The sequence below is a fragment of the Protopterus annectens genome, chromosome 11.part0 (assembly GCF_019279795.1).
Source record: "Protopterus annectens isolate FY-2018-M chromosome 11.part0, PAN1.0, whole genome shotgun sequence".
Taxonomy (NCBI): domain Eukaryota; kingdom Metazoa; phylum Chordata; order Ceratodontiformes; family Protopteridae; genus Protopterus; species Protopterus annectens.
This window is the reverse complement of record NC_056745.1, coordinates 1,397,583,424-1,397,607,746: the sequence shown is the minus strand read 5'-3', so window position 1 is coordinate 1,397,607,746 and position 24,323 is coordinate 1,397,583,424. Positions and strand designations below refer to the sequence as shown.

At 39.0% G+C, this 24,323-nt stretch overlaps 1 protein-coding gene across 10 annotated transcripts in view; it reads left to right on the top strand.

Moving 5' to 3' along the window:
- The window catches only part of LOC122815864 (F-actin-monooxygenase MICAL2-like), a gene marked incomplete at its 3' end in the record, with an annotated part of 2,588,394 nt that overhangs the window by 2,245,718 nt on the left and 318,353 nt on the right, over positions 1-24,323 (top strand). For all 10 annotated transcript variants that reach the window (XM_044088691.1, XM_044088682.1, XM_044088687.1 and 7 more), the window contains 1 exon segment: positions 12,161-12,235. In XM_044088691.1, coding sequence (XP_043944626.1) covers positions 12,161-12,235 — 75 coding nt within the window.

Sequence of the window (24,323 nt, the reverse complement as noted above, 5' to 3'; positions counted from 1 at the left end):
AGAGTTCATGACTGATTTGAGATGCTTTGTTAGAAACATTACACTGAAGTACATTTTTGGAAGTGACAACACTGATATAACCAAGACACCTATGTATAAAAAACCTAGTACTTTTGTGCCACCCAACTGTAGACGTTTATGAAATTTTATGAAAATGAAGTAGCCAATCGAAGGCAAAGGAAAGAACTACTATAATTTATCACCAAAGGAATATACAGCGTTGAAGGAATTGCAATTGAGGAAGGAGATGATTATAAAACTGGCAGACAAAGGAGGGGCAATAGTAGTGATGAGTTCATCACACTATGACTTGAAAATGCAAGATTTATTGAAAGATGTGAATACTTAATTGTAAAATAAGTAGGAATCGATTGGAAAGATTAATTTACACAGTGAAAGATACTCTCTATGATAAACTAATGTGTAGAGCGATAGATAAAAATTGATATGAATTTTTTAATGTGGAACACCCTACTATACCAGTCATTAAATGACTGCCCAAGATCCAGAAGAGCTATAGTGACCCACCCCTATGCCCTATTGTATCAGGCAGGGGGTGGATCACGGAACCACTTTCCATTTATGTTGAAGCTGAGCTAAAGAAGCCATTACCCTATGCACATACAGTGTTGAAAGATACAGCACAGTTATTGGAATGGCTTTATGAGAGAATGGAACATCTTGGCTCATATGCTGTCATATTGGTGACTATGGACGTAAATAATTTATTCACCTGTATACCAAATAAACATAGGGTAGAGTCAAGATTTTGCGAACAACTTTAATATAGTGATAGATGGAAATTTGATTTGCAGTTTGCTGGAATTGATATTAGAAAATAATGGTTTTGTTTATGGTGAAGACTATTTTTGGTAGAAATGAGGGGTAGCCATGGGCACCCCCTGCACTAACAGCTATGCCACTTTAATACTGGCAGAATGGGAGAGGCAATGGGAAATGGATACCAATAACTATTGGATGGAACATATTGTCTTTTACAACAGGTTCATGGATGATATCCTTCTTATATGAGAAGGAGGAAAAGACATAGGTTCATAGGTTTATAGGTTGGTACTAGGCTATCGGCCCTAGGGCCTATACAAGCCTAGGCATAACAATTCCCTGGCTATTTCTTCCCACACTATTTACTTCCCTGGACCCCTGTCTATCAGGGCGACTGACATGATCCCTGGAGTGAATTTCCTTTCTCCCATCCAGTCATCAAGGTTCCTTTTGACTAGGGTCAAAGAGGTGCTCTGCTTGACATGTATGGGCAGTCTATTCCAGAGTCTGGGGAGTCTCTGGGTCAGCAACCTATCCCTCCAGCATGTTTTGTTTATTGTGATGACAAGGTTTAGATCCCTGGAGCATGTGGCTCTGAGGGATTGGGATTTCTTTAAATTTAGCATGTCCAATAGCTCTGGGTTTGACATGCCTTGTATGTTAAGCAGAGATCACCTCGGAGTAGACTATATGCGACAGAGTATAGTTAGAGTTTTTTAAGGCGGTCAGCATAGGCCATCTGCTTTAAGCCTGTGATTCTTTTAGTGAGGTATTTCTGCGGCCTTTCCAGTTGTTGCAGATGTCTTGAGAGGTACATACCAAATGGCATTGTATTCTATAATGGGTCTAATGAGAGATGAGTACAGTGGGACAATGACCTCCTTTTTTCTGGATGAAAAGCCCTTAGTGATGAGGTGTGCCACATAGGATTTCCTGACTGTTGTGGCGATGTGGATATTGAAGGTGAGACCACTGTTCACCTGTTTCCCTAAGTCTCTTATCACACTTTTGGTGTTTAGTGTACTGCCACCTATGTGGTAATTCACGGGTACATGTTTTTTCCCAAAGGGGATAACTATACATTTCTGGGCATTGAGCTTGAGTCCATGGCTCTGGCACCAAGCATCTGTTTCTGTAAGGCCCTTTTGTAGCGTATCGACATCATTTGGAGATTCAATAATGGCTCCCAGTTTGCAGTCATCTGTGAACTTTGCTAGCCAGAGTCCCTTAGTGTTTGGCCTGTACTTCAGAGAAGTAGATGCCAAACAAGAGAGGTCCCAGGACTGAACCCTGACACTTGTCACTTGTCTGGAGCTGGATTTGGAGTCAGCTACTTTTACAGTGTGGGTTCTGTCAGTAAGTCAGTTGGCAACCCATCGAGTGACGTAGGGATTAATGCACAGCTTAGTAAGTTTATCTATGATTCCAGAGTGGGGGATGGTGTCAAAGGCCTCGGCGAGGTCCATATAGGCTGTGTGGACTGCCATACCCTCATCCACGGCTCTGGAGACTGATTTGAAAAAGTCAGTCAGGTTCAGGAGACAAGATTGGCCCTTCACAAACCCAAACTGGGTGGGGTCCAGTGTTTTAAGGTTGCCAATGTCTTTGTTTATAAGTTCCATGATAATACGTTCCATGGTCTTGCAGATCAGGCTCGTCAGACTGATGGGACGGTAGTTCCCGGGATCTCAGGTGGATCCTCCCTTGTGGAGTGGGATAACTGTAGCTGTGCGCCACTCAATGGGCATGAAGCCTGAGATGAGGGTATGATTAAACATGACACTTAGGTGCCAGTTCATTTTGTGGTTCATGTAGTACACAGTCTGGGATGTCATCTGTTCCCATGGATGTTGTATTCTTAGCTTTAGAGAGTGCACTTTTTACCTGTGTGGCCATTATTACTGGAGTTTGGCAATCTTCCGGTATTGAGATGGGCCATTTAGGGGGGTGAGAGGGGGGGTGAAGTTGGCACTGACTCGATCTGCCAGGATATTGGCAATATCCTTGGGATCAGTATATTTAATGCCATTCTGTTGTAGCTCAGAGCAGATCTGAGCATTGCCATTTAGATTCTTGACATAGTTATAGAATGCCTTGTGGTTGTCTTTGGAATCTTTGGCAATTTTATTTTCGTAACTAGCTTTGGAGGATTTTATGAGGGATCTCAGCTTCTTACTGAAGCTGGTAAGGGAGTTTTTTGCATCCTGGGATTTTCCTCTTTTCTGCAACAGTTTCTTCTTTTTGTTGTAAAGTTTGTTTATGGCAGGGGACCACCAGATTGGCTTCCTTTTTTTGGAGGAGACCATCTTGGTTCTATTTGGGATGGCACGATTCATGCATGAGTGGATGTGCTCGTACAGTGCCTTAGTGTAGGACTCAGCAGTCGAACTGTCAGTTCCTATCTGCATGGGTGTCATGAAGTTTGTGACTTCTGACTTGAGTAGGATGAAGTTGGCTTTGGAGAAGTTTTTTATGGAAGTTTCCTTACTGGGGGGTGGGGTGGGATGTGGATGTTAAGGGTGATTAGCTTATGGTCTGACCTGACCAACGAGGGGTTGACCATAGGTGTGGGGCATCAATTTCCCATGTTGGTAATGACCAGGTCTAGGATATTGGAGCCTCTGGTGGGACTATGGATTTTTTGATCCAGGGCATTGGAATTTATGAATTCCAAGAACCGCTGGGCAAAGGTGTTGGTACACGAGTAGTTTACCCAGTTAATGGTAGGGTAGTTGAAATCGCCTAGTATTAGGGTGTTTGGTTGTATATTAATATTTTCCAGTTTGTTTACAAATGTGTAGTGAGAATCTTGGGGCATAGTGGGGGATCTGTAGCAATCTACAATTTGGATTGCAGTCTTACCTAGTATTAGTTGCACCTGGAGAATTTCAGACTACATGAATTCACAGAATATCTAACCAGTACTACTAGTTTTCTGAAATTTGAAGTGAAATCTGATTATGCCATTGAATTTCTGGATGTCAAGATATTACTAAAAAGGGACAAAGGAAATGAAACCACTCTATATAGGAAACCCATGTGGAGAAATCACATGTTACACTATTCCAGCATGCATCCAATACACATCTATAAGAATATAGTTGACAATCAGGTGGTTTTGTGTGTCTAGGTTATGTGTCAATGATGAAGTATTCCTGAATGATCAAGCCAATCTGATAGAGAATTTTGTAGCAAGGGGCTATAACAGAGGAAGGATTGATAAGGATTCAAGTAAAGCCATGAGTTTACATTGGCAAAAAGGAATGCCCTATAATTCCAAGAAGTCAAGAATGATCACTAAAACTAATAATAACAATGACTCCTTGAGATGCATACTTACTTATGGTACAGCTTGTTCTGAAATCTGTGTATTAGAAAATGTTGGTCTGTCTTAACTGCTGACAGTAAGATCAAGAAAATTGTGGGAGATAATCCATGTTTTATGTTTAAAAACAAGAAAAACTTAGTTTGTTATGCAGTAATGATGGACTATCTAATAAACAAATGTTTAATGGAAAAAGGTCAATGGGCACTCGAAAATGTGGATCTTGCAAAGCATGTAGCCTTATTAATACAACAAACATATTTAAACATCCAGTTACACATAGAGTTTGTAAATGTTATGGTCTTGCAAACTGCAATAGCAAAAATGTGGTTTATATTGCTATGTGCAATTCCTGTTGTGCCTATTATGTAGGCAAGACGAACAGAATGCTCAAAGAGCTGATTCTTTGTCACCAGCTAGATATTAAAAATAAAATAGAGACTAATGCTTTGTTTGGGCATATTCGTGAGAATACGGAACACAAATTCAGTTTCTTGGTACTTTCTCAAGTAAATACTGGTGTCCATGGATGAGATCTTTTTAACAAAACAGAGAAAGAGGAAATGAGATGGATCATGAATCTGAGAGCCAATCAGCCACCAGGACTTAATCAAATTGTTCCGCTAAAACCAGTACTGAAGGAGAGGAGTCTGAAAAGGAAATACTAAATTTCTGATTGGACCAGAAGAAGGTGTGTCTGATATGAGTGTTTCCATTGGTCTACTAAAACTCTGAATGACTGAGTTCTATGAGCTTGTTATTGGATAATGGGAGATTTCAATTAAGTCAAACCCAAGTAACCAAAATAGGATCTGAAGAAGGTATTTTACTAAAAGTGCTTATCCATTCTGGTTTGACCTGAGACCGGTGTTTCGTGCACTCTGATTTTAATGTTTTAAAATAAAGAAGAGCTTTTAACTATATATTCGCTTTGGTGGAAGCCCTTTTCTTTCCTGTGACTGTTTTGCTTATGTAAGGCTTCCTTTAGAAGTGTGTTTCTCTTATTTCTGGTCTGTAATGTAATAACTGGGTTTTTTAATTACAGAACTGAACATTAACAATCAGGGAAGGCAACCTTACTTATCCAGAAGTATGCTTTGGGTAGGAGTCCCCCAAGGTTCAGTTCTTGGCCCAATACTATTCTTCATATTTATTAATTGATACCAGCACAGTTATGCCATACTCTGGCACCACCCTCTATGCAGATCATATCATACTTCACAAAACTGTACCCAGTAACCCTGAACTTCCAAAAATCTCTGCAAAAAGAATTTACTACTCAGAAAACCCTCTAAAAGTTAATGAGAATAAAACTGCCATCATAAACTCTTCACTATAACATCATTCTGAAATCAGTAGAAGAATATGAATGCATTGGGCTTACACTAAATCCTGCCCTACCCTCTCTCAAAACTCATATTGAAAACATTGTTAGGAAAGTAGTTACCTACCGTCTCTAACCTTCTCACCACTGAAGCTAGGAGAGCCATAGCAAAGAATGCACTCATTCCAAGTTCTTTAGTATGAGAGATCCATATCTACAGTGGACTTGGCCTAAATCACCAGTCTAAACCACTATCTGTGCCATCTGAAGACTTGTTAATCTATCAGCTTATATTGAGCATCAGCGTATCTCACTACAGAAATGTAACTACCTCCCCCATCCCAGTGTGATCTACACTCCTCCGTCTCCTCCTGCCATATATGACCTTCAAAATCCTGCATTGGTACTTACTGCCCTTTCACTGAGAGCTGAACTACAAGTGAAGCACTCTGTCAAGCAGACAGTGCTGTTACTTTATTTAGGCCCACATTTAATCTTGCAGTTGTTGAAAGGAAATTTAGCAAAAGTGTTCCTACCAATTAGAATAAACTGTTTCAGTAAATTAGGTAAGTTACAGATTATTAATCATTCTGTACAAAATTTTATGAACACCTAAATGACTCCTACAAATTCTCCACTTTCTTAGACAAGGGTTTATCCTTCTACTTGTACAAAACTCTACCTAGTAGCTTGCCTAATTTACCTGAATGCTAATGCAGGAATCAAGCTATGTAAAATCATAGGCTTTTGAGCTCCTCCTCCTCCTGTTCTATTCCTTCACTCCCTTCTCCAGGTCATTCTACTCACTTAATAGAAATAGCACCCTGCTACTATCTTTTCTCTCATTTAATGCTTTAATCTAAGTTCTCTTTACTTGGAATGGTTTTGTACTGACAGCAATTTCATACCACCTGTGCATGTCAGATATTGTATTCCAGTGTAAATAACTTGACTACTGCTACTGTATCAGACTTCTGTGCTGGGGTCAACAGGCCAGCTACCTGGTCATCAAACAGAAATGAATGAATAAATACATTTGTTATGTAACCCATAGTACTGTAATGCTAAAATTTGTAATGTTGAAAGCTGTAACTACATATGCAACTATTGTACTTTTTGTGTTTCAAGTCATATTCACTTTGTAATTTGCTCTGGTTCTATACCTGGATCATCAATGAATAGGGTTCCAGGACCAACACACCTACCCGTTCGATAAACACAGTAAACAAGTATATATTATGTGGGCTAGGAAATTGCTCAGGGTGTGGCCAGGTGAAGCCTGACATTTTCCTCTTGGTCCTTTGTTAGCCACTTGGAATGCTTTTGAGTCCAGGATACCAACTTGCATTTTTTTTTGCATCCATATGGGCAATTCACAACCATATACAGTGTTATCACAGCATATCCAAAGGGATTCTGCTGTTTCATAGGGGCACATAATGATTGGTTCTTTTAAGGATATTAATGTAGAACCAAACAAGGACGTTCTTTAAGGTAATAAGGGACAGTTGCACCTAAGGGCATTTGAAGCACATTACTCTACTGTACAGCATATCGGTGACCTTTGGTCTGTGAAGGACGGTCCAAAGTTGACTCTAGCTGGAGTTGTTTAGACCAGAAGGAAGGCAAATGGAGGGTACCCCCATGAGGGAATGAACCTAATCCTTGTTAGGAGAAGCCAGATGGACTTACTACTGTCTGAATTAATGGTGAAGCTGTTTTGTCATTCCCTGTTGTTGAAATAGGGAAGAATACTTCTCTGCTGCCTTGAGGTATCTAAGTGCTGTTTTGCTTTTGCCAGTTACTCTGTCCTGCTTACAAGAGAACATTGCATCTAAGTGTAAAAGCTTGCTGTTCTGTGAATGTATCTGCCTGAAAGGCAAACTTATTTTTGTTGGCTACAGACTAATTTAAGATCTACATTACTTTTTTGATCTTCATTTATTTGTCAATAAATATAATTATTTCAAGTCATAAAGGTAACTCCAGTGACTGCTTTGATTAGTACAAATAACCCTACAAATTGCATAATGTTTCAGGGAGCAAAAATAAATTTTACCTACACTATGAACTTTCCCAAAAGCTGCCTGCTTTCTTGAGTTATATTCCCTACTTGAAGCAGTCTGTGGAGTATCAAATTAGAGAGAATCTGTGCTATTTTCTGCATATAGCTGTTTGTGGGTAAGAGGCTAATTGTGTATATTGACTCTGAATACCGAATTCTCTTAAAAACATGGAGAAATTGAGGGCCTGGAAAATGTTCATAACTTTAAATTAAATCCTGCAGCAGATTAAGTGTATATTGGTCCCAGGGTTGTCTTCATCCTATGGGCTTTTTTAAGAACCATACACAAATACAATCACTTTTGGATTCATAGTCATTTAATGTGGAACTTTGTCTTGAAACAAAGCTGTATAAAATTCTCAAATTAGTATGTCCTTATACTGAATATAGACACTAAACTATACATAGCCAAGTTAGAAATGTAAAAATAGTTCAAACATTACTTAAAATGCCATGCTGGTCCAGTTGTTCTTTGAAAGTTGCTGTTCTTCATGTAAAATATATCACTCATTCTGATGTTATCCTGTAACAGCCATTTCCTTTTATAGATGGTCTTCCTGCAAAAAATGACACCCACATTTTTTGTACTTCTGATGTCTCACTGAGAATTAAAAAAAAACCATGAGAGCAACATATTTCCACAACCTACTAGGTAGGTACACTGACCCCACCCCCAACAAGCCATATAATTTTTATTTGAGAATGCTCGTGTAATAACCATGTTCATTCACAGGCAACATGCCTCCCTCATCCCCTATCCAAAAACACCCTCAACTTATGTATAAACCTCTAATAGATGGTAAGAAAAGTGAAACAATAGTCATTTATTTCAGCCTCTTGCTCTTGGACCCATAGCCCTCCCAAATTAGTCTTATCAGTTATTGTTTTGCATGAATCATGATATTGCCCATTCTTTTCACCCACAGAGTACACTCCAAGCTACCAGACAATTGTTCTAATCATCTCGCATTTGTAATTGCCAAAACATAGTGAAGTAGCAGCTAAGGTAATGTACTCCCATTTGCTGCTGTACAGCACCCACTCCCACATTCACTGCCTCAAAAATAAATAAACTGTACTGTGCTGTAGGAAGGGTGTACTGTTACCACTGCCCACAGATGTATCTGGTTACATGCCAGCCCCCTGTATTATGATGCATCATTTGCAGTGATGCCAATATGGAATGCTGGAGGTCTTGAGTTTGGATCCTAATCTGGTATTTGGCACAGACCATTAAGTTTATGAACTGTTAACAAGTTGCTTCCTGTAGTACAGGGTTTGATTCCCTCAGCCTTCATTTGCCTGCTGTAACATTGAGTTAAGTTATTTAACCTGGCAGCGCTTTGGGGCAATTCAAATTTTGGGATAGGCAGCTTAATGGTCTCCAAGGCTGCATGTCTAGTAACTATCTATCAACCATACCATACCACTAAAGTGCTACAGTAAGCATCAAGGAAAAGGCCAAAAAGTATAGGGTAGCAAAGGCCCAAAATCAGGGACAGATTTTAACTTATCTCTGGGCTGTGGAATGTGGCACCCCTAGCATCCTGCATATATCCTTATATTCCAGAGAAATTTCTGAAAAAAATCATGTTAAAACAAAAGCTGCAAATATCTTATCAACATTAATTGCTATTAAAATGTACAAACAGCAATGTTATAAGCAAAAGTCTTTACTGTGATAATAGTGCAGCCACAGACTTCATGTCAGTACTGTATTATAATGCAAATAAACCCAGAATTGTATTTTCTCTAAAACGTTCACAAATTACTTTTCATATTCTTGGAATCTGTGCAACCTGGGCATGTAGTGATGTATTTTTTTTCACCTAGAGCTGAGCTTTCACATGACAGCAAGACATTTCTTTGTGAATGCTTGTTTATGAAGATATTTATAGAAATTCAAAAAATAATGCCTATTGTATAATGTAACAGTGAATCTCTCTCAAGATGTACAGTGCAAATATCAATGGACGTCTTTCGTCAGTGTCATCTAAGGTTTCACCTGATGCTATGCAATATTTTGTAGCCTGATTCTGGATTCATTGATGTACATATGGAAATTTTGTGTCTTCATAATTATTACGAAACAGCTATATCTCCAGTATAATGTGCAATAAAGTGACAATAACAATATATTTTTCTGTCGTGTTTCACACGTCTCTCAATAATGTATAGTCCTCACAGTTACTCATTCTCATATGTACATTCACATTTTTGTATGTGACCAACAGAGGCTTATATCTCCACTGCAGGACATGCTACATTAACAGTCTTAGCAATAATTTGATTAATTACACCTAGACCTCTCTTACTGTAAGCATTAGTAATTCAAAGGTTACAGAGATGTGAAAAACTGAGTCACTGGTGCTTTAACTAGGTTCACATTTAAACTGTTAGATGAGACATCCTGAAGGATTGCGAGATATAGCAAAAGAAACCTGGGTGGAGGAAGTCCCATTTACTGTCTTAGTAATACAGAGAAATGCTACTCCACTGCAGAAAGAGAGTGTGAACCAATATGTGGAAACTCACCACCCTGAATTATTACTTCCTAGGGAAAGAGTTTGTCCAGATCAGAGTTCATGGTACTCCATCCATAGTTGTTCAAATACAAGGACACCAATCTAAAGCTATCTCGATGAGCACGGTTTCTTTTTTTTTTTAGTTTTAAGATAGTATATTGATTGGGCTGTAGCCATCTGAATGAAGATGGACTGTCTTGATCATACAGCCCATCTACTGAGGCCCAGCCCAATGGTTCTATGCTGGAGGGAGCATATGACATAGTGCTGTCTTGTCCCTTTAAGTATGTTAGCACAGAAGTGTTAAGTATATTAATGATTGTCCCTTTTAAGGGGATTAACCCAAAAACAGGCAAGGATGTTTGAGGTAATGAGAGACAGCTGCACATAAAGGTGTTTGAAATACTGTATCCTAGTACACAACAGATCTGTGTCCTTTGTATCTGATGAGGGTCTCTAATTGGAATAATGTAGATCAGAAAAAAAAAAAAGAAAGCAATCCAGAGGGTAGCCCTAGGAGAAAATACACTTGGCCCATGAGAGTAAGTGACAGCTGAACATATTACTGACAATTGAAGTTGAAGCTGTTTTGCTGTTCCCTGCTGTTGTATTATAGCAATAACCCACGCCTGGGTGTGGGTAATGTGGGATTTAACCACAGTTGGCGTGGTTTGGTCCCGAGGGCGAAGCCCGAGGGACCAGACAAAGACAACCGTGGTTAAATTCCGCATTACCCACACCCAGAAGTGGGTTATTGCTATTATACAATGACATTATTTAAGAAAAGAAATAATTACTTTTCTTAAATAATGGCATTGTCTAATGCCTCTTTGCTGCCCTTCCGCAGCTGTCTGGTATTCCGCGGCAGTTCTGATGTACTGCGCATGCCTACGCAGTACATCAGAGCTGTGGGCAAAAGCAACGGAGAACGCAAGATCTGCGTTGCTTTTTACTGTTTCGCTATGTTAAATGGGTTTAGCTTTAAAATAAGCTTTAAAATAAGCAACGGAGATCTCGGTTACTTATTTTAAAGCTGTCTCGCTATGTTAAACCCATTTAGTATAGCGAGACAGGTTTAAAAAAAAAAAGCAACGGAGATCACAAGATCTCCTTGTTTTTTTACACACTGTGTCGCTATGTTAAAGGAGTTTAACATAGTGAGACAGCTTTAAAAAAAGCAACGGAGATCTGCGTTGCTTTTTTTAAACCTGTGTCGCCATGTTAAACTCTTTTAACATAGCGAGACAGTGTTTTATACTAACGGAAAAAGTCCGGGCGGCCGGACCTTTTTCTGTTAGTATATTCAGGGATTTACAACGGGCACGCTGGTTGGGCTGGCCAATCAGCGTGCATGTTTTAGAGGAAGAATTGTATAATTGGCTGTATATGTCTGCAAGTACTGTTTTACTTTTGTCTTCAACTCTGTCAGAGTCCTGTTTGGAAAGGGATGCTGCCTCTAAGTGTAAGTTTTCTGCATTGTGAAAAAGCCTAACTGAAATATTAATTTATGTTGGACTGTATATAAGTTTGTTTCATAACTGCATTTTGTTTCTAATTCTCATTTGTTTGTTATGAGTTTTTAAGCGACATTAACTGTCTGGCACAAATCACCCTACATTATGATCACCCCTGTGGTAGTCATTGAATTTGATTTTAATTTGTATGGTTTGTAGACCTATTAAAATACAGAATCACATTATGGTATGTCTGCCTTCTAGTATACATCATATAATTTCCCTGAATTGCATTTATACATGCATTAAGTGCATCTTGTTTCTATGGCATTCATGGATGCTCATTTAAATGCCTGCCATTTTTTCATCATATGTGGCTGTCGATCATTCACAAAACTCTTACTCTGTATAAACTGCACATTTTTTCTCCATACTGTATATTGTGTTTATGAAGCTTTCTCATTGTCATCTAGATATGAAGTTACATTAAGCAACACACTTGCAAATCATGAAATCAATGTTTTACAAGGCTGTTTTTTTAAGTTATACTTGTCACACAACACAGTCGTGTTTGTATTTCTTGAGTTAATTGTTAATTAAGCATTCATTTGAGTTTTATTTTCATTTTTTAATGTGTTATTTGTTTAGTGTGGACTAATTCCCCTTTAATTTTGTTTTCCTTAGCACTTCAGAGAGCTCATAGTTTTCACTCTACCACGTATGAAAGATATCAGAGTTGGAGAAGTAAATTTAAAATGAGTAAGTTGCCTCTCTGCTTGCATATGCCATTTGATGACTAAACATTGTAAAATCATGTGGTCTGTGCTCATTTCACTTTTTTTCAGCTGAAACAACCTGATTTCAAGTTTAACGTTATGCACAGAAAAAATAGATTAGAACCACTAAAGTTAGAGTGTCTGTTGAAATTCCGAGGACCACAAATATCCTCCTGAAGGTCATAGAATCCAAGGGCGTGGTGCCATTTTCAAAGGTGCAGCAATTTCAGAGTTAATACAAGTGGGATGAGTATGGAGCATTGTCCCCACATTGGGAGGTATGAGTGGTAAAGTCCCACAGCAAAAATAAATTAATAGTGTTACCGCAAGTTTTGAAATTTGCTGTTTTTATATAGGACACTCAGTTTATTTTGTGGCAATATGGGTTCCATAAGGTTCGATCTTGCACAGGAAAAACATTGCCTTGTAGTCATGCAATCATTTTAAAATAAGTTTGTAGTGCTGTTCTTCTATTAAAGAATTTGATTAAGTATTGTACTATAAGAAGCATCAGAAATGGCCCGGTAGTCAAGATGTTTCTTAGTAAATAATTAATAATCCTAGACCATTGTAGGTTATTGGCTGACTGGATTGCATGATATTCATTTCACTTGTGCAGTGTTTCCTTAACATTAAGAATACAGATGGCTGAAAGATATTTGTCTGCATCCTTCATCAAGTTGATATTCAAATTATTCACTGTGAAGAGTACCTGCTTTATTAAAGAACAGTCCTGAAACTGAAAAAAACATATACTATGCCTTATTAATACACGAGTCATTCTGTTTCTTAATGTATTTTAATTACATCCCAAAATAGCTGTAAAGGGAATTACCATACCTGGGGTATGGAAAGTGGTGTGTTGTGCTTGGTGTATAGTGCATGTTAATGTCACTACAACATGCATAATTATGCTACAACATGGAGGAAATTCTGCATGCTGTTGTCGTCACACTTAGGCTCCAGTACTTGTTTTAGATAACCTTCTGTAGACATTGTGAATGGGGTAGAGGTCACATACCCACACACAATTTATAAAGACATCCCTTGTTGGACACTGCAACTGACATGTCCAATGGTCATCCTGCTGCCATTGCCTGACATACTGTTTGCTGTCTGTAGGTACCTTGGGGGCCATGGACATTTCTTCACTCTGCAATTGACTGTTAAAGCTTTGGGCATGGTTCTGCATGCTTTGCTCTGACCACATTGAGTATGTGACAGCTATATATCTCTACATCTAAAGTTTCACACATCTCTACAGCCAACTATACCACTGGGGAAAACGTTGTTGCCTAGCAGCCTGAACTCCTGAAAGACACTTTTCATTGAAAATAAAACTAGCTTTTTTGGATGGGACAAGCCCCCCTGCACTCCCAGTGTTAGGGACACCCCCATATCACCATACTTATAGACATATAAATAGACCAGCTCAAGGGTCACTCAAAAGAGTAAAAGGCTAATTCATTGGCATTGGAGGTAGCCTTTACTGAATTTACTCTGTAGCATCTGCACTCCCTGAAAAATTGTTTTGAACACTTGACCAACTACAGTATCTTTACATTCTGTCTTGTCCTCACATCACCTTTCTTTAAAAGAGTTCTTGGACTTTGTAGACCCCTTTAAGGTATTAAAAGATTTCTAGCAGGACCCTTTTCTTTACTTGTTTCATTATGACCGTACATATTAAACTTTTCCGGCATCACTTTTTATATTATTGGCCTCAATTTATTTATCACGAGGTACAGAATGTGTATCATTCTTCTTGACCCTCCTCTGACTTCCTTCTATGCAGTCTGTAGTCTTACAAAAATAAGGTCTCCAGAGCTTATGTCTTACCAACTGTTTGTAAAGGTGAATGACCAATGTTTTCTACTGGTGATGCCTGTTTTTGCAAATCCCAGTATCCCACCTGCATTCCTAACAATGTATTCATATTGATTGCTTAAGTTTAAATATTTTAGTATGATTGCAGTCCTTACCATGTTAGTTGTTGCTGCTACCCTTTAGATGTGTACTTTTTTCCCCTGGTTTTTGTTTCCCAAATGTATTTTGCATGTTACTTGCAGTGAATTTAAGCTTCCATATGTTATAACATTTCTACTGTTTTGCCAAGTACTGTCCATCCCATTTTAAGTTTCTTGCATGTCATCAATTGTATGTAGCTTGTGTCATTTTTTTTCCTTCACATCTTTCCAATACCACTAATACAAGCATTGAGAAGGACCCACCACATTAATGATCCCTCTGGGGCTCCACTGATCATCATCCTTTCTTATAAGTAGATATTTTTTTAATATTGTGAACTTTACCAACAGTCCTGTTGCAGGCATACAACATGTTTTCAGTAAACAACCCATTGCACTTGAGTGCATAACGCATGCACTCAAGTCACTCCACAAGTACAAATATGACTGTCATTGTCCATGTTGGTGTGAATGACCTGAGTCGTACCTCCTTGGACTACATGAAAAGGGACATGGAGGAGCTGTCCGATCTTGTAGCCCAGGCAGGTATGACCCTAGCCCTGAGTAGCATCCTGCCATCACCCAGAATGATACCACAGTACAAGGACAAAACGATTGACTTCAACAATTGGCTAAGCTTCTGGTGTCATTCTAAGGGGATCCAGTATCTGTCTGCCTGGGATGACATGATCGACAAGCCACGATGCTTTGCCAGAGATGGCCTGCACCTGTCGCCCCTGGGATTCCGGATACTGGCTAAGGCTCTAGCCACCCCTATAGTGCCTTTTTTAGGCAAGGTTCAAATGACAAATTCACCACCCTGACAGGTACAGGCAAGAAGAATCTGAGGGTTTTGCTACTCAATGCTAGAAGTCTAAACCTCAAAATGCACTCTCTTGAGGCACGCCTTAAAATGGAGAACATCGACATCTGTGCAGTGACAGAGACCTGCTTCAAGGCAACAGAGAGTACCCCTGCATTACAAGGCTATAATTCATACCACAACTTTCGGCCACCTAACCTGGACAGAAACACTAAAGGTGGAGGTGTGTCCTTATTTATAAAGGATATCCACACCTCCAGGCTAGTTGCTCAGTATAATGCATCCGAGATTATGCAAGTGCAACTAACTCTGGGCAAGACCGCAATCCAAATTGTAGCTTGCTACAGATCCCTCACCATGTCCCAGGATTCCCACTCCTCATTTCTTAATACACTGGAAAATATTAGGGTACAACCTAACACCCTAATAATGGGCGATTTTAACTACCCTACCATTAACTGGGAAAACTACTCATGTACAAACTCTTGTGCTCAACGTTTTCTGGAATTCATAAATTCCAATGCCATGGATCAACTTATCCACACCCCCACCAGGGGCAGCAATATCCTAGACCTGGTTATTACCAACATGGGCAACTGGTGCTCCACACCAGAGGTCAGTTCCTCGTTGGTCAGATCCGACCATAAGCTAATCACCCTAGACATCCACATCCCTCCCCCCCCCCATTAGGGAAACCATAGTAAAAAATTTCTCCAAAGCCAACTTCACGCTTCTTAAGACAGAAGTGGCAAACTTCACGACACCCATGCTGATGGACAATAGAGGTATGACAGCTGAATCCTACACAAATGCACTTTATAAGCACTTGCATGAGTGCATGGATCGTGCAATCCCTAACAGAACCAAGATGATATCCTCCAAAAAAAGGAAGCCAATCTGGTGGTCCCCTGCCATAAACAAACTCTACAACAGAAGAAAGAAACTGTTGCAAAAAAGAGTAAAATCCCATGATTGGAGAAACTCCCTGGTCAGCTTCAGTAAGAAGCTGAGATCCCTCATAAAATCCTCCAAAGCTAGTTATGAAAACAAAATTGCCACTGACTCTAAAGACAACCACAAAGCATTCTATAGCTATGTCAAGAATCTCAATGGCAACACTCAGATCTGCTCTGAGTTACAGCACAATGGCACTAAATATACAGAACCAACGGATATTGCCAACATCCTGGCAGATAGGTTCAGTGCTAACTTTACCCCTCTGGCATCCCCTAAAGGGCCCATCTCTATACCAGAAGAATACAGAGTTCCTGTAATCACGGCTGCACAGGTAAAAAACACGCTATCCAAAGCCAAGAACACAGCATCCATGGGACCTGACGACATCCCAGGCTGTGTTCTACATGAACTACAGAACTAACTGGCACCCCACCTAAGTACCATGTTCAATCATAGCCTCACCTCAGGCTATGTGCCCACTGAATGGCGCACAGCGACAGTTATCCCACTCCACAAAGGGGGAGCCACGACAGACCCCGGAAACTACCACCCCATTAGCCTAACGAGCCTGGTCTGCAAGGCTATGGAGCGTATCATCATGGAACTTATAAACAATGACATTGGTAATCTCCAAACTCAGGACCCCACCCAGTTTGGGTTTGTAAAAGGCAGATCATGTCTCCTAAACCTGATAGACTTCTTTGAAGCAGTCACCAAAGCCGTAGATGAGGGTAAGGTGGTTCACACAGCCTATCTAGATCTCGCCAAGGCTTTTGACACCATCCCCCACTCTGGAATTATAGATAAACTCACTAAACTAGGTATAAATCCCTATGTCACAAGATGGGTTGCCAACTGGCTCACTGACAGAACCTACACTGTGAAAGTAGCAGACTCCAAATCCAGCTTCAGACCAGTGACAAGTGGAGTATCACAGGGTTCAGTCCTGGGTCCTCTCCTGTTTGGTATCTACTTCTCTGAAGTACAGGCCAACACAGAAGGTCTTTGGCTAATGAAGTTCACAGATGACTGCAAACTAGGAGCCATAATCAAAACTCCAAAAGATGTGGACATCCTACAAAAGGGCCTTGTTGAGACATTTGCCTGTTGTCAAAGCCATGGCCTCAAGCTCAATGCCAAAAAGTGCATTGTCATTCCCTTTGGTAAAAACTCAGTATCCATGAACTACCACATAGGTGGTAGTCTACTTAACACCGAAAGTGTGATGAGACCTTGGGACACAGGTGGACAGTAGTCTCTCCTTTGATAATCACATTGCCACAGTAGCCAGGAAATCCTATGTGGCACACCTCATCACAAAAGGTTTCTCATCTAGGAAAAAAGAGGTCATTGTTCCCCTCTACTCGTCACTCATTAGACCCATTAGAGTACAATGCTCCTTTTGGTATGTACCTCACAAGACCTCTACAACAACTGGAAAGGCCACAGAAATACCTCACAAAGATGATTACCAGCCTCAAAGAGATGCCCTATGCAGACCATCTCAAAAAACTGCAGCTTTACTCCATTGCATATCGCCTACTCAGAGGCGATCTCTGCCTAACACACAAAGCTATGTTCAAACCCAGAGCTTTTAGACATGCTTCACTTAAAGAAATCCCAATCCCTATGAGCTACATGCTCTAGGGACCTAAACCTCATCACCACAATAAACAGAACATGCTGGAGGGGTAGATTCCTGTCCCAGAGACTTCCCATACTCTGGAACAAACTACCTATCTATATCGAACAAAGTTCCTCATTAGCACTCTTCAAGAAAAATCTTGATGATTGGATGGGAGATAGGAAATTCACCCCGGGGATCACTTCTGTGGCTCTGCTCGATAGTGGCACAGGAAAATAATTTTCTTGTGTGGCGAAAGCCAGGGTACCTTTGGCTAGGCTTATATAGGCCCTAGGGCCAATAGCCTAGTATCTACCTATGAACCTATTTGGAAGTTATGAAGATTATGATCAGATGTCCAGTCATAACCAACATACTATGTGCTCGATACATGGACCCCAAGAAATTGTTTGCTTTCAGGGTGGACCTTGGTATGCTTACCAACCACATAATGATGGTTAATGGTCAGTGAAACCTCAATCATGATTCTTGGTATTGCATGAAGCTTTATCTACTGCGTTCACATTAAGCAGAGCCCTTCCCTGGCCTTCTTCAAACAGTTTGGATCAATGGATGAGGAATCACAAATTCACACGTTGGGGTACTGCCTCTGTCCCTTATGAACAGTGGCAATCTGTAAAATACTGAATGCACAGGCACACATCCATGCCATCTTCTTGTCCTTTGGGGACATATATTGGGTAAAATAGGGTTGTACTGGCTAGGCTTCTAAGGGTCCTTAAGCCATTTGCCTAGTAATCTCCTCTGAACGTTGGACCTATGTACTAACAGTTGAAGAAAAAAGGAAGAAAGAAAAAAGTGTAAGAGTGTTTTACAACCTTCTGAAAGGTGGAAAAATGTAGTGCTGTCAAACAAGCAGAAATAGTGTCTCACTGAGGATGGACAGCTTTACAAGCTGTTAGACATTTTATTCTGCCACAATTTTGTTTATAAGTGTGGCAGAGCAAATTATCCAGCGACTATTAAAGCTGTTTCACTTTCTGTTCTTGAGTAGCACTGTCTGCTGTTAATCAGTGTGAGGTCCAATGTGAACAGTGCTTAGGGATGCTTAAGCTTCTCTCATCTCTGTTTTTGAAGTGCCATTGTGGTACTCCATACATTACATATTTACATATATAATCATAACAGTTGATTGTATGTGACTTAAAAGCTGATGGTAGTTGGAAAACAGTATTTCTAAAGAGGATTATTATCTTGGAAGATGTATCTGCAGTGACCATTAAAAAATATCACAGTCAACATCTGAGGAGTTGTATTACTCATCCTCTTAACACAGATGAGTCACTTAGCATTACAAATCTTAGCATTACAAATCTTAATACTGCCTACATTATTTGAGTAGGTGACATAAAGCATATTATGCAGTGCAGCTGTTACAATTACATTTTTCATACCTATTACATGAGTTTTTAAAGATGTGAGTAACTAGACAATACTGTCTTTGTTTCATCTTCTGGCAAACATATTCCAGTCTTGGGCCAGAACGTTGAAATTGCCTTTGTGAAGTATTCTAGATGGTGGGATAGAAAGATAACTGCAATTTTGAAAGTATTAAGATGTCTGAAGACTCTTATTGTACATCCTAAGGCATAGGTTTTAGACAGGCAAAATTCTAGCCACCCCATGGAGCCTAGACAGCTATAAAGTTACACATACTGCAGAGAGGAAAATCCTGAAGATAGGTTTGTGATTTATTAGCTTTACTGTTTAAAAAGAAGTGAGACTGTGGGTCATCTATTGTCTGGCTGGTAGAACTTGTGCTGTACTTTATTATTTAGTTGTTTATTGCTGATATGATTTTTGTCCCATAAGTTGATTTATGTTCTCTTTGATTTCTGTGGATACTGATTCTGACTATTCTGTTCTTTTGCAATATTGTATTAATTTGAAGCTGAATATGGATTCCTTAAATGAGTATGCAATTAATGATTTGCTAATGCACAAATATATTGTACAGTGTAATAAATGCTGTGCATATTTAAAGGTATCTGATAACACTGGTGATATGATTGCACTTGTGCAATTGGTATGGCTTAGAGAACTGTTTCATATAGTAATGACTGGACTGATTAACTAAATAATGTTAGGCTTAGGACAAATAGAACATGTTTAGGAAATGATGCATCTGTTTTCTGCAAAGATCATTCGACCCCTCTGAAACAAGACGATGCCCCTGACAACTTTGGAATTCTGGATGCAAGTATTCGGCAATCTGAGGATCCAGTTTTAGAAGGAAACAAAAAAAGAAAGAAAGGCAGACGTTCACAACAAATAACAAGGAAGAAAAAGAAACTAATGTCTGTCAGGAAAGAGAATATGCAGTAAAAAGGACACTCCTTTCTTATGTAACACACTGGTTACAGGAAATTATATTTTTATATTGGAAAACCTTCAGTTTAAGGAAAAGGCATATTTTTTCCAATAAAAAAGGTAGAAAAGAGGCAAAGGGACAGGTGAAAAGGAAGAAATCAAACTTGAACGTGGAAGGATTGAAGAACATTATTGTAAGAAAAAAGGAGAAAGACAGATGATGACCACATGGCTCAAGCTGAGAATTTACAGCACCAGCTGGATGTGAATTTAATACACAATGAAAACAGTGGGATTAATAGGACTAATGGTGATGATCTATCCTTCGTAACAATTTATAGAGCAGCTATTACTGTATTAGAAGCTGAAGGTTCTTCAGAGCTGGCCAGCAAAGCCATTCTTGTAACTGGAGATTCAATTATTAGAGGAACTGATACTTATATTTGCTGATATGATAATAAACATTGAATAGTGTTATGCTTGCCAGGAGCAAAAAATAGAAGCTGTGAGACAAGCCTTGGAATGCCTTAATGTAAGGAAGTATGGATCTGTTTTTATTCATGTTGGTACAAATGATGTCACCCGCAAGGATTCTCTGACTGTTAATAGGGAACTTATAGCCCTCTTAGATAGTATAGCTTGTACTGGTGTTAGGACATATTTTTCACAAATCACCTACAGAAAGGATAGTCAGGTCACTGTGAATGAAAAGATTTTTGGGGTAAATACCTACATGGAAAAAATGTCCTGTTTTAAAAAATGGAAATGTGTAGAGCATCCAAGCCTAGTTTTGGGGACAGTGTTCAGATAGGATGGTGGGCATTTTTCAAGATTAGGGAAGAGAATTTTTGCAGCAGTTATTTTGCAGTATTTGATGAACACTAATCAGTATTTTTGCCAGGTCTAAAATGTAACAGTTCACAGACAGCAAAATGTGATGCCTCTCTGATGGTTGTTAATGCTAGGAGCATTAATAATAATGTTTTTTTTTTATTGGAGAATGTGCTATGTTCCCACAAGATTGATGTTATTGTTTGTGAAACATGGTTAAAGAACAATGACTGGAAACCTGTTCTGTCAGGGTATAAATGTTTTACTGTAACAGACATTATAACAAAAAATCAGGTGGAGGTGTTATAGGGATTAAAGACATCTATGAGACCTGTGATTATTACATGTTCAATGATGATACCAATACTATAGACTGTATAACTGGGACAATAAAGACAACCCTGGAACATACAACAATTGTTGGAGTGTATAGACCACCAAAGTCAAGTGCAGATGAACTAGAGGAATTCATACATTTCTTGCATGAAACACAGGCGGGAAGAGTAATACTACCTGGGGACTTAAATCAATATAATTCCACTCTGTTTCTGGTAAATTTAACAATGTTAGTAAGGAAATTTGCAGTGTATATTCAAGAACAACAATTGCTTCAAATTGTAAAAAACCTACCAGGGGACAGAACATACCAGACATTGTTTTCTCAAAGAAATTACTGTAACTTCAAGTAAAGTTGTACCACCTTTGATGTGCAGTGAACATGGTCAAGACCACATGATTGACAATTTAGTTTGTCAGCCATTTTGACTGAGATTGTAGTACAGTGGGGATTGGAGAATATGCCTGTTTCCCCACTGTAGTGCGCTCTCAGAACTGATATATTATTAGCAGATGGTAGGTGGCACAGCCTCCCACATGGAGGAGTGTAAGGAGGCTTGCTCCCCTGAAAAAACTTTTTGTTTTGCTTGCTGGTATTATTTAGGTTGATCAACGAACTAAATTGTCAATCGTGATCTCATCCTTGTCGGTTTCTACAATTTAGTCCGTCGACTAAATGAAGTAAACCCAGATCATATATCGACTATAAAGGAAATTTTAAGTTCAGCTTATCTTCCTGTTTTTTTTTTTTAACTGATCAGTAAAGGAAAACTTCACATTCAATGTTAACCTTATCCGTGCATTGCATTTCCCCTGTAATATCAACTCAGTGCTTTTCAGTGCTTGGAAAGTCCCTAGGTTCATAGGTGTATTCCATGCTAAGGATACTAGACATATGGCACCTTTCCACATATACACACACATACATACGTATATGTATGCCATTACACATTTTATATATAGGTCCGCTTCTAAATCTTGAAAGCTCATAGTCTTGAAATTCAAAATGCTGAAGCCAAAATCCTGAACGTTCAAAATACTGAAAACTCAAAATGCTGAATTTCATAATATTGAAAAAACAGAGTATACCAATGATTACAATATTCCAACACAACGACATAACAAAATATATTGCTCTTCTCCCCCTGCACCCATCATGTGGGGGGGTGCCCCCCACACCCCCTGCTACTTAAATATTATCAACTCCAAGATCGCATTCCACAGAAGAAAATGGCAAACATACCATTACGTGCTTCATGACTACCTGTTGTAACCTTAGTCATGTTCCCTTTTAATTTGCTACACAGCAACATAACTCATCTTAGTGTAGTAAAGTGCGATCTCGGAGTTGATATATTTAAGTAGCAGGAGGTGTGGGAGGAGCAGGGGGGCTTGCCCCCCTGCTAATAGTTGGAGTAAACTAATATGCTTTGTTTTATATATATATATATATATATATATATATATATATATATATATATATATATATATATATATATATGTGTGTGTGTGTGTGTTTGTGTGTGCCATTACATATATATGTATGCCAATATATAGAGAAAGATGTGTTGTCATTTCTTGATCTGATTTTAAATTCATTTAATAGCCTGCATCTGCTTTAGCCAATGTCTTTAAGCATATATTAGTAATTCTAGTTAATGGTTGCACTACATTTTGCTGATTAACTGGTCTAATTGTTGGCATTAAACCCTAGTTTCATTCTTGGGTACTTGAGTGTATATTAGGCTAGTTCAAGACTTATCTTTGAATTAAAGCAGTTCCAGGTCAGTCAGCTCAGAGCCAAGGGTATATTTGTTTTTACCTCCCACCCACAGTGTTGTAGTTGTGGTCCTAAACCCACTGTATCTGTTGCTGCCTGTCCCGTATGTTAATTTGACAACATAATTCCCTCCATCTACCCATTTATTGACTGATGACAATAAGCACACAAATATTATTTTGCAAAGTTTCTCCCCTTAAACTAGTAACCTGGCTAAAAGACCTTTGATAACATTACTTAATATTGAGTTTACTGATATTGCTTGCACTGATTTTAGTACTGAATTAGTGATGTTTTATGATAAATTAGTTTATTGGTTCTTGCTGGTGTCAGAAGGTTTACAGACTAGTTGTTTTGCACCAGACTTTAAAGATTCAGTATCAAGTCCACCCAAACATTGTCTTAAAACTGAACTCCAAGCAGTAATAGTTACCCCTGCCCTCACACACATTATCTTCTGTTTCCTCCCTTAATACACACACACACACACACACACACACACACACATATATATATATATATATATATATATATATACACACATATATACATATATATACATACACATGCACACACACTTTATTCAGCTACTCCTACTATATCTTCCTACTTTATTTTGCTGATTTTGTTGCTTGTACTTCTGTTCAACTGCATTTATTCTGCTGCAGTCATTTCTGCATGTCAGTAGCCTAATTAAATTGAGGACCATATTCTACTGAATTGCTGCTTTAATTAAACAATTCTTTTGCTGTTGTGATTTTGATCTGATGCACTTTGGATTTCTGGTGCTCCTGCATTTTATAGCATAGGCTGGATTCAGACTTCCTGAATCCGAACGGTTTTGTATCACTTGAGCAATAAAACTAGCTCTTCACTGAGATACTGAAAGATCAAATGCATCCATTGCTCCCAACTAACTTTTTAAGTGCCTGTTTTTACTCTTATAAAGCACTTTGAATTGTACTTGCATTCTACTGTCTGTTTGAATTGTCCGAACTGGGTTTTTTTTGTCACATTTTACTGTATACTGTACTAGTTCAGTTGTAGCATAGCCTGTTCCAGGTTTGCTGTTTCTGGGTCTGTTTTGTAATTTCTGAGCATTAAATTCAAACCATCTTTGCTGGAGAAGGCCCTTCTGCTGCACTTTTGTGGGAAGAGTGTTGTCTTGGTCCCATCTAATCGAGGGTGATTGGACTAGATCAGAGAAAGCATCTTTTATTGGCTAGTTTGAGTTGAAAGGGTTATTTCTTGTTTTATTTAAGCCTTGCATTTATGCTTGTTTATGTGTAGTGCACAATCATGCACTGCCATATAGTTACAGTTGATGGTTATAGAAGCAAATGGTTTGCTTGTTAAATTTTCCCTTAGCACTTCGCTTGTGGTCCTCCAGAAGTTTTTCGCGATCATGCTCTACTGTCAGGT